The 12,500-nt window shown below is 46.2% G+C and overlaps 1 protein-coding gene across 2 annotated transcripts in view; it reads right to left on the minus strand.

Annotated features, from left to right (window-relative positions):
• nt5dc1 (5'-nucleotidase domain containing 1) overlaps positions 1 to 12,500 on the minus strand; it is a 68,101-nt gene that overhangs the window by 12,590 nt on the left and 43,011 nt on the right. For both annotated transcript variants that reach the window (XM_037537742.1, XM_037537741.1), the window contains exons 7-9: positions 4,676 to 4,850; positions 3,188 to 3,285; positions 2,354 to 2,475 (exon numbers count right to left, since the gene is read on the minus strand). In XM_037537742.1, the coding sequence (XP_037393639.1) occupies positions 2,354 to 2,475; positions 3,188 to 3,285; positions 4,676 to 4,850 (395 nt within the window). The remainder of the gene's footprint in view (positions 1 to 2,353; positions 2,476 to 3,187; positions 3,286 to 4,675; positions 4,851 to 12,500) is intronic.

A 12,500-nucleotide genomic window follows, 5' to 3' on the forward strand; every position in this document is an offset into this window, starting at 1 on the left:
TGATTCTTCTTCTTCTTCTTATTATTATTATTATTATTATTATTATTATTATTATTATTATTATTATTATTATTATCTAAAGCGTGCAGGGCTACCAACTTTTACACTTTTGTCAGGGAGGTTTCAGTGGGCCGGCCTGAGGGGCTTTTGGGTGGTGGGGTCTTCACTCACAGATTGGATGGTATGGGGTCGGGGCAGGGGGTTTGGGGGGGTGGTTGGCCCACAATAATAAATATTTTTAAATGTCTAAACCAATATATTAATAACAAGTTTCCACATCAGCAGCACACATTTAATATAGAATAAATAACCCTATAAAATGTTAATATACAACATATACACTGCTAAAAAAAAACAAAGGGAGCACGTAAACAACTCAATATAACTCCAAGTAAATCAAACTTCTGTGAAATCAAACTGTCCACTTAGGAAGCAACACTGACCATCAGTTTCACAGCTGTTGTGCAAATGGAACAGACAACAGGTGGAAATTACTGGCGATTAGCAAGACTCACTCAATAAAGGAGTGGTTCTGCAGGTGGGACCACAGACCACTTCTCAGCACCTTTCTGCTTTCTGGCTGATGTTTTGGTCACTTTTGAATGTTGGTGGTCTTTCACACTCGTGGTAGCAGGAGACGGACTCTACAACCCACACAAGTGGCTCAGGTAGTGCAGCTCATCCAGGATGGCACATCAATGCGAGCTGTGGCGAGAAGGTTTGCTGTGTCTGTCAGCGTAGTGTCCAGAGGCTGGAGGCGCTACCAGGAGACAGGCCAGTACACCAGGAGACGTGGAGGAGGACGTAGGAGGGCAACAACCCAGCAGCAGGACCGCTACCTCCACCTTTGTGCAAGGAGGAACAGGAGGAGCACCGCCAGAGCCCTGCAGAATGACCTCCAGCAGGCCACAAATGTGCATGTGTCTGCACAAACGGTTAGAAACCGACTCCATGAGGATGGTATGAGGGCCCGACGTCCACAGATGGGGGTTGTGCTCACAGTCCAACACCGTGCAGGACGCTTGGCATTTGCCTGAGAACACCAGGATTGGCAAATTCGCCACTGGCGCCCTGTGAACTTCACAGATGAAAGCAGGTTCACACTGAGCACATATGACAGACGTGACAGAGTCTGGAGACGCCGTGGAGAGCGATCTGCTGCCTGCAACATCCTTCAGCATGACCGGTTTGGCAGTGGGTCAGTAATGGTGTGGGGGGGCATTTCTTTGGAGGGCCGCACAGCCCTCCATGTGCTCGCCAGAGGTAGCCTGACTGCCATTAGGTACCGAGATGAGATCCTCAGACCCCTTGTGAGATCATATGCTGGTGTGGTTGGCCATGGGTTTCTCCTAATGCAAGACAATGCTAGACCTCATGTGGCTGGAGTGTGTCAGCAGCTCCTGCAAGATGAAGGCATTGAAGCTATGGACCGGCCCGCCCGTTCCCCAGACCTGAATCCGATTGAGCCGATCTGGGACATCATGTCTTGCTCCATCCACCAACGCCACGTTGCACCACAGACTGTCCAGGAGTTGGCGGATGCTTTAGTCCAGGTCTGGGAGGAGATCCCTCAGGAGACCATCCGTCACCTCATCAGGAGCTGCCCAGGCATTGTAGGGAGGTCATACAGGTACGTGGAGGCCACACATAACACTGAGCCTCATTTTGACTTGTTTTAAGGACGTCACATCAAAGTTGGATCAGCCCGTCGTGTGTTTTTCCACTTTAATTCTGTGTGTGACTCCAAATCCAGGCCTCCACTGGTTAATAAATCTGATTTCCATTGATGATTTTTGTGATTTTGTTGTCAGCACATTCAACTTTGTACAGAACAAAGTAATGAGAATGAGAAAACACAATGAGAAAAAAAACAATGAGAATATTTCATTCATTCAGATCTAGGATGAGTTATTGGAGTGTTCCCTTTATTTTTTTGAGCAGTGTAATGTCATTACACATATATAAATATATAAATCACACATTCAATCCTTCAAAGGAGCAAAACGGACAGAAAACTGCTCAGTTCTGCTTCTGTTCCAGACTGATTATTCAGTACTGATCATTCACTCTCTCCATCACTCTCTCTCTCTCACTGTCTCACTCTGCCTCTCTCTCTGTCTCTCTCTCTCACTCTGCCTCTCTCTCTCTCTCTCTCTCACGCTGTCTCTCTCTCACTCCCTCTCACTCTGTCTCTCTCTCTCTCACTGTCTCATTCTCTGTCACTCTTTCACTCTCATTCTCTCTCTCACTCTCTCCATCTCTCACTTTCACTCTCTCATTCTCTCTCTCACTCTCTCCATCTCTCACCTTCTCTCTCTCTCATTCTCTCTCACTCTGTCACTCTCTGTCTCACCCGAGGCTCAACTCTGCCTGTCATCTTCTTCAGCAGGTCGTGCAGGTGGGGCCAGTTTCCCTGAGAGTACCAGCCGGGCTTCTCCAGACCAGGAAGACCCTCAGAATCCTCCACGTCGTTCACTACACAAACACAAACCCACAGCACAAACATTCCGTCTAACTCACTAAAAACCTCTGAAACACAGAAACCGCACGGTTAGAGACGCAGGACCCCCAGCACCACGCGGTCGACATACATCAGTGACAGGTTAGTGTCTAATACAATACACAGAATTCAAATACGTAACACACACCTTTAACATACACACTTCAAAGATAGCACCTAATATTTTTTATATATATATCTTCATTAAATATGCATAATTAAAAAATATACATTGATCAGGTATAACATCATGACCACCTCCTTGTTTCTGCGCTCACTGTCCACTTTATCAGCTCCACTTACTGTATAGCTGCACTCTGTAGTTCTACAGTTACAGACTGTAGTCCATCTGTTTCTCTGATACTCTGTTACCCTGTTCTTCAGAGGTCAGGACCCCCATGGACCCTCACAGAGCAGGTACTGTTTGGGTGGTGGGTCATTCTCAGCACTGCAGTAACACTGACGTGGTGGTGGTGTGTTAGTGTTTGTTGCACTGGTGCGAGTGGATCAGACACAGCAGTGCTGCTAGAGTTTTTAAACACTGTTTCCACTCACTGTCCACTCTATTACATCCACTCACTATACATATCAGTATCAACACTAGTGTCTAATATAATGTACATCATTAGAATCTATAATACAGCAGTAACAGAGTTTTATGATGGCGGCTGCGTGCAGGTCTCTCACCCAGTGTTCTGAAGGGTCTCTGCTGAGGAATGAGGGAGAAGAAACCCGGTTTCAGAGCATTCGTGATGATGACGTCAAAAACATCCTCAAAGTCCTTCCTAAAGAAAAGCCATCACATCACATGACTGACCACACACCACACTAACGAGCTCATTAACTCACACTAACGAGCTCATTAACTCACACCTCTGCTCAGCAGGTCAGGTGTTACTGAACCTCACTGGACCAGACGGTCCTTCTGCAGTGAACAGGAAGTTCACCTCAGCTTCACTCTGTCTCACTACTCCGCTGGACAGTGTTCTGTCCAGAACAAACTTTCAGATTCATAATTGACCTGAAATAACGAGTGACATGCCTCTCAGCCAATCAGTCAGCTCTGAACTCCTACCAATCATTAAGCTCTTACAGCGAAAACGTCAGTGGCAGCAAGTAAAGCTGGACTGTCCTGACCATCGGCAACGGAGCAGGTTTAACAAACTCACAGCACAGTGACTGAACTAAACTGTACTGGACTCGTCAGGATAGTCTGAGAAACTCCATCAGGTTTCTGGTCAACACGTTCAAACGTGTGTGTGTGCAGGAAGTGGACGCTGTGAGCTACGCAGAGTTTTGGACACCGTTAAGCTCAAAAATGTGTAAAGACGCATTAATTAGCACTGCATTCTGAGTGTTACAGCAGGGGGTGCGGTCTTGGACCACCAGCGTGTTTCTGTGTCTCACAGAGACACGACTTACATAAACAAACATATGATCCATTATGGTCTTGCAATTCCAGCAGAAGAGCTGAAGCAGGTCTGAACAGATCCTCTCTGATTGTCCTCTAGCGCCCCCTTCAGTACTGAGTGTTTTAACCCCCACAGTAATGTGAGAACACACAGTGAGTTCGTACAGAAGGACTGAGCGTCTGCAGCACGTCGTCATTTGTGTTGACGAACCTGCGTCGAGTTCCGGACCACGTTGAACTCAACGGTTACGTTCTGGTGAAATATAAACGCAGAAATACATGAAGTTCACTAATTTATCGCTGTATGAAATAAGATCTTCAGTACAATGTGATCAATAAGCTGGTCTCTCACTGCTGCAAATAAATAAAACCTAATTAAATGATATAGAAGAAGTAATGTCAGGGCGGACCACCTCAGCAGAAGGTCCACCACAGCCCCCACAACGGCAGTCAGTCGTTAGACAGGACTGTAGCCTCATGTTCGTAATCAAAAGCAAACAATGTTACTCTGACTAGCTCTGGGGCCGCTGTGCTAGCATTAGCTTTATGAAGGGGCAGCTTTCTTAATTCCAGCCTTAAACACAGAAACCCGCCGCTTAACGTCACGCCGATAAAAATTCACTCGACGCAAAAACTGTTCAGGAACGTTTCTACATGTTTTTAAATGTGTGAACGTCTTGTGACCACAGTTTACTTTTACATGGTGAAGTGTCTCAGACGTTCTCCTCTGGGCAACTGTAACTAAGGGAAATGGAATAACTCACCCGAGAATGTGATCACAGACCAGTCTGCAGTAGTCTGAGTGGGAGCTGGTGATGAGGAGGAGGATTTTTCCGTTTTCCTTCAGGCCACGGAGCCAGCGGCGCACCGAGGCTGAACACGGCTGCAGGAAGCGGCCTGGATCGCGCTTCACTCGCGGGAAATACCAGCCGGAATCCTCTATGGACAGACACACGGACATCAACAGCCGTCACTCACAGACTCTATAAACACTGTAGTACATACGGTTATACATAAAACCTCGACTGAGTGACTGAGTGAGCGACTGAGTGAGCAACTGACTGACTGACTGACTGAGCGACTGACATTGACTGAATGAGCGACTGAGTGAGCAACTGACTGACTGACTGAGCGACTGACATTGACTGAGTGAGCGACTGAGTGAGTGAGCAACTGACTGAGTGAGCAACTGAGCGACTGAGTGAGTGAGTGACTAAGTGAGTGACTGACTGAGTGAGCGACTGACTGAGCGACTGAGTGAGCAACTGACTGAGCAACTGAGCAACTGACTGAGTGAGCGACTGAGTGAGCGACTGACCGACTGAGTGAGCAACTGAGTGACTGAGTGAGCGACTGACTGAGCGACTGAGTGAGCAACTGACTGAGCGACTGAGTGAGCAACTGACTGAGCAATGGAGCGACTGACTGAGTGAGCGACTGACCGACAGAGTGAGCAACTGAGTGAGCAACTGAGTGAGCAACTGAGTGACTGAGCGACTGAGTGAGCAACTGAGTGAGCAACTGAGTGACTGAGCGACTGAGTGAGCGACTGAGTGAGCGACTGAGTGAGCGACTGACTGACTGAGTGAGCGACTGAGTGAGCGATTAACTGAGTGATTGAGGGACTGACTGAGTGAGCAACTGACTGAGCAACGGAGCGACTGACTGAGTGAGCGACTGAGTGAGTGACTGACCGACTGAGTGAGCAACTGAGTGAGCAACTGAGTGACTGAGCGACTGAGTGAGCAACTGAGTGAGCAACTGAGTGACTGAGCGACTGAGTGAGCGACTGAGTGAGCGACTGAGTGAGCGATTAACTGAGTGAGCGATTAACTGAGTGAGCGACTGAGTGAGCGACAGAGTAACTGACTGAGTGACTAAGTGAGTGACTGAGTAAGTGACTGAGTGAATGACTGAGTGAGTGACTGAGTGACTGAGCGACTGAGTGAGCAACTGACTGAGCGACTGACTGAGCGATTAACTGAGTGAGCGAGTAACTGAGTGACTGACTGAGTGACAAAGTGAGTGACTGAGTAAGTGACTGAGTAAGTGACTGAGTGAATGACTGAGTGAGTGACTGACTAAGTGAAAGACTGAGCGAGCATGTGTGACTGAGTGAGTGTGACTGAGTAAGTGCATGACTGACTGAGTGACTGACTGACTGAATGAATGAGTTATTGAGTGACTGACTGTGTGATTGAGGGACTGACTGAGTGAGCAACTGACTGAGCAACGGAGCGACTGACTGAGTGAGCGACTGAGTGATTGACTGACCGACTGAGTGAGCAACTGAGTGAGCAACTGAGTGACTGAGCGACTGAGTGAGCGACTGAGTGAGCGACTGAGTGAGCGACTGAGTGACTGAGCGACTGACTGAGCGACTGAGTGAGCGACTGAGTGAGCGACTGAGTGAGCGACTGACTGACTGAGTGAGCGACTGAGTGAGCGATTAACTGAGTGAGCGACTGAGTGAGCGACTGAGTAACTGACTGACTAAGTGAGTGATTGAGTGAGTGACTGAGTGAATGACTGAGTGACTGACTGAGTGACTGACTGAGTGACTGACTGAGTGACTAAGTGAAAGACTGAGCGAGCGTGACTGAGTGAATGAGTGAGTGACTGAGTGAATGAGTGAGTGACTGTGACTGAGTGAATGAGTGAGTGTGACTGAGGAAGCGCATGACTGACTGAGTGACTGAATGAATGCCTGAGTGAATGAGTTACTGAGTGACTGAGTGAGTGAGTGACTGACTGAATGGCTGACTGACTGAATACTTTTAGGCCATATAAAAAGTCCAGCATGAATCGGCTGGTTGATATAACAGTCATACAACTGATAACAGTGGTATTAGTGACATAACAGTAATATAACATATATAACAGTAGCATTACAGTGGTGTAACAGTGGTAATAGAGTGATGTAAGTGGTATTACAGTAATATAACTGGTATTACAGTGATATTACAGTGATACATGTTGTGTCAGGCTGCCGCAACGGCTCCTCTGCAGCTTCTACAGAGCCACAATGGAGAGCATCTGGACTAGCTGCATCACCGCCTGGTACGGCAGCGCCACTGCTGCTGAACGCAAGGCCCTGCATGGTCAATACTGCTCAGCACATTGGCAGCATCGACCTGAGTTTAACAACAACACTACAGTCTGTTACTGACCAGTCTGACCACCCAGCACACTACACACTGAGCTCCACCAGCTCACTACCGACCACCTAGCACTCTACACACTGAGCTCCACCAGCTCACTACTGACCACCCAGCACTCTACACACTGAGCTCCACCACCTCACTACCGACCACCTAGCACTCTACACACTGAGCGCCACCCGCTCACTACCGACCACCCCGCACTCTACACACTGAGCGCCACCCGCTCACTACCGACCACCCCGCACACCACACACTGAGCGCCACCCGCTCACTACCGACCACCCCGCACACCACACACTGAGCTCCACCAGCTCACTACTGACCACCCAGCACACTACACACTGAGCTCCACCAGCTCACCACCGACCCCCCAGCACACTACACACTGAGCTCCACCCGCTCACTACCGACCACCCAGCACTCTACACACTGAGCGCCACCAGCTCACTACCGACCACCCCGCACACCACACACTGAGCTCCACCAGCTCACTACTGACCACCCAGCACACTACACACTGAGCTCCACCAGCTCACCACCGACCCCCCAGTACACTACACACTGAGCTCCACCCGCTCACTACTGACCACCCAGCACTCTACACACTGAGCGCCACCCGCTCACTACCGACCACCCCGCACACCACACACTGAGCTCCACCAGCTCACCACCGACCCCCCAGCACACTACTCACTGAGCTCCACCCGCTCACTACCGACCACCCAGCACTCTACACACTGAGCGCCACCAGCTCACTACCGACCACCCCGCACACCACACACTGAGCTCCACCAGCTCACTACTGACCACCCAGCACACTACACACTGAGCTCCACCCGCTCACTACCGACCACCCAGCACTCTACACACTGAGCGCCACCCGCTCACTACCGACCACCCCGCACACCACACACTGAGCTCCACCAGCTCACTACCGACCACCCAGCACACTACAGGCTGAGCTCCACCAGCTCACTACTGACCACCCAGCACACTACATACTGAGCTCCACCAGCTCACTACAGACCATCCAGCACACTACACACTGAGCTCCACCAGCTCACTACAGACCACCCAGCACACTAAACACTGAGCTCCACCAGCTCACTACCGACCACCCAGCACACTACAGGCTGAGCTCCACCAGCTCACTACTGACCACCCAGCACACTACATACTGAGCTCCACCAGCTCACTACAGACCATCCAGCACACTACACACTGAGCTCCACCAGCTCACTACAGACCACCCAGCACACTACACACTGAGCTCCACCAGCTCACTACAGACCACCCAGCACTCTACACACTGAGCTCCACCAGCTCACTACCGACCACCCAGCACACTACACACTGAGCTCCACCAGCTCACTACTGACCACCCAGCACACTACACACTGAGCTCCACCAGCTCACTACAGACCATCCAGCGCACTACACACTGAGCTCCACCAGCTCACTACCGACCACCCAGCACACTACACACTGAGCTCCACCCGCTCAGAGGACTGTACGCTGTGCACTTCATCTCTGGCTAGCCTTATTCCTAGTACATTTATATATTTATACTGTAACTGTTTATTTAAGATGTTACCTGAACATTATGCTGCTACTCTCTACCTGCACTGTACATTTTACTTACAGATCACTGTTTACACCACTAGTACTTCTGCATTTACTGGACTGCAGTTCACCAGCACATTTCTGTCTGTATACCTGATACACTGAATATCTGACTATGCACTAACTGTCTATACGTCCAGTGCACCTGTAACACTTGTCTACGCACATCTTGTCTACGTTCGACACCTGTACCTACTAGCCATGCACATTTTGTCTGTCTTTTACTGTCTTTTGCCTTTGCACTGTTTACTATGCATCTTTTATTACTGCACTGGAAAAGTCGCCCCATAGTGTTTCATTATACTGGACTACCCTGTATTGTATAATGACAAAGTTGAATTGAACTGAATAATGATGGTATTACAGTGGTATTACAGTGATGTAACAGTGGTATTACAGTAGTATTACAGTGATATAACTGTGGTATTACAGTAGTATTACAGTGACAGAACGGCGGCATAACGTTGGTATTACAGTGATATAACGGTGGTATTACAGTGATAGAACGGTGGTATTACAGTAGTATTACAGTGATATAACAATGGTATTACAGTAGTATTACAGTGATGTAACAGTGGTATTACAGTAGTATTACAGTGATGTAACAGTGGTATTACAGTAGTATTACAGTGATAGAACGGTGGTATTACAGTAGTATTACAGTGATAGAACGGTGGTATTACAGTATTATTACAGTGATATAACAGTGGTATTACAGTGATATAACAGTGGTATTACAGTAGTATTACAGTGATATAATAGTGGTATTACAGTGATATAACAGTGGTATTACAGTAGTATTACAGTGATAACAGTAGTATTATAGTGATATAAGTGGTATTACAGTAGTATTACAGTGATAGAACAGTGGTATTACAGTAGTATTACAGTGATAACAGTAGTATTATAGTGATATAAGTGGTATTACAGTAGTATTACAGTGATAGAACAGTGGTATTACAGTAGTATTACAGTGATAGAACAGTGGTATTACAGTAGTATTACAGTGATAGAACTGTGGTATTACAGTAGTATTACAGTGATATAACAGAGGTATTACAGTAGTATTACAGTGATAGAACGGTGGTCTACTGAAAGCTAAAATATTACTTTGGCTTTGCTGTTTCAGTGAAAAATGCCAGTGTTGCTCTGAATAGAGCTCCCCCTTCTGGATGTTTGGAGAAACAAGCCATCAACTTCCTGTAATATTCTTCAAGCCCTAATAATCAAAAGCAGATCAGCAAATGGCTGATTGTGTGAGTTTGTGCCTGGGTTTGTGTTCCTGTGTGTGTGTGTGTGTCTGTGTGTATGTGTATCTGTGCGTTTCTGTGTGTGTGTGTGTGTGTGTCTGTGTATCTGTGTGTGTGTGTGTGTGTGTGTGTGTGTGTGTGTGTGTTCGATTATTCTCCTGTCTGCACTGCCCCCCTGTGGAGAACACTCAATACTTCCAATAAAGCTGTAAAATCTTATTATCTTATAGCGGCAACTCAGTTTACCACCACTGTGGGTTGTTACCATGGCAACTCGACTAACTTTCATCAAGAACAGGCCTAATTTTCACTGTTCAACCCTGAGAGCTGAACACTGACTGATTATTACAAACAAACAAACAAACAAGCTGTGAAATGCCTGCAGTTAGACTCCAGGGGGCGCTGCTGTATTAAACACAGCATATTTACACACAGTTATTACAGGATGTCATATGTGCCTGACTGAAAAACTTTTACACTTTATTTACACTGTTGATTAAAGTAACTTAAGAGGCACTGTAAATATACATGAATATTGCTGTGTGCAGATTGTTTGGCTGAGATCACTCAAGTTTGATGAAGTTTAGAAATATTCATACTATAAAAAAGATATTTCATTTAATAAATGGAGTAAATGGGTCAGTGTAGTAATGTAGTTCTTTCATTACGTCAGTGGACATTTCAGCTCAGCTCTGCTCTGTAAACACAGTAACTCAACATCTAAGGTGGTTAAGATTTCAGAGGCTGAAGTTTCAAAATGTATCACTATTTCTGAATCGGTTCTGTTGGAGCTGCTGTGGAATGAACTACAGAACCCAAAGGACCTGTGAAGCTCTCAAGGAACATCAGACAAATGAAAGCAAAACAAGGAAAATCAGAGCTGATTTTAAAGTTAGGAAATCAACACAGAGCTGTGAATTAGGGCTGAAGAGAAAGTGAGACAAACTGAAATAATAAGTAAAATAAAAATGAGAATTTTTACAAAAACAGAAGTTAAACAAACCGACTACAGCAAATAATGTTCTTCATCTTTATTTTCTACGAATAAACTGATTTAGAAATCACTGCATCAGAATCACTTTATTTCACCAAGTATCTTAAATTATACAATTACACATTATACAATATACACTGAATCAGTGACATTAATACCCTGAACAGACCAGATAAACTGACTAATAACAAGGATTAAACCAAGAGCCAAATAATAAAGATCAGATTAAATAATAAAGAATAAAGAACAGCAACACTAGCAACCACCTGGGTTACCATGACAATAGTTGTCCCAAGTGGTTGTTAAGGTGCTGCTACAAGGTTGCAATAGTATTCAAGGTCATTGGTAAGGCATTGCTAGGCATTCGCTATATTATTCTAGGTTGTGGTCAAGGTGTTGTTAGGTGGTTGATATAGTATTCCAGGTTGTTGCTAAGGTGTTGCTAGATGATTGGTACAACATTCAGGGTTGTTGCTAAGGTGTTGCTAGGCAATTGATATATTATTGCAGGTTGTTGCTAAGGCGTTGCTAGGCAATTGATATAGTATTCCAGGTTGTTGCTAAGGTGTTACTAGATGGTTGCTATAGTATCCAAGGTTGTTGCTAAGGCATTGCTAGCCATTTGCAAGATTATTCTAGGTTGCGGCTAAGGTGTTGTTAGATGGTTGCTATAGTAGTCCAGGTGTTGCTAAGATGCTGCTAGGTGGTTGCTGTAGTGTTCCAGTGTTCTATAGTGTTACTAAGTTGTTGTCTGTTTGGTTGCTATAGTGTTCCAGGTTGTTGTTAAGGTGTTGCTAGGTGATTGCTATATGATTTCAGATTATGGCCAAGGTGCTGCTAGGCAGTTAATATATTATTCCAGGTTGTTGCTAAAGTGTTGCTAGATGGTTACTATAATACTCCAGGTTGTTGCTAAGGTAGTTGCTATTTTATTTCATGTTGTTGCTAAGGTGTTGCTAGGTGGTTGCTATAGTACTCCAGGGGTCTGAAGGGTTAAACGGTTACTGTGCTGAAACACATCAAAGGCTGAATGCAGCCGTAAATACACAAATACACATCCTCATACATGCACACATACACACACACACACACACATGCACACAAACACACACGCTCATACACACACTCACACTCGCACACGCACACACACACACTCATACACACACACACACACTCACTCATACATGCACACACACACACACTCACTCATATACACTCACCCACCCACACACACGCATAGTCATACACACGCATACACACACACACTCATACATGCATGCACATACACACGCACACACACACTCACTTATATACATATACACACACTCATACAGGCACACACACACACACATTCACTCACTTACACACACACTCAGTGGTAGTGAAGCTGTAAACACTGCAGTGAGAGGCTCCATTAAACTTCACAAATACAAGCCTTTCCACTGTACTGTGTGTGTTTACAGCAGCGGCTCCGACTCCGGAGTTTCTTCTCCGGCACAAACTCTGTATTTACTAACTCTTCTGAGGGATCAGCTCCGTGTCTGTAACCCAGTGTTCC

Source organism: Pygocentrus nattereri, chromosome 4, assembly GCF_015220715.1.
Source record: "Pygocentrus nattereri isolate fPygNat1 chromosome 4, fPygNat1.pri, whole genome shotgun sequence".
Classification (NCBI taxonomy): Eukaryota; Metazoa; Chordata; class Actinopteri; order Characiformes; family Serrasalmidae; genus Pygocentrus; species Pygocentrus nattereri.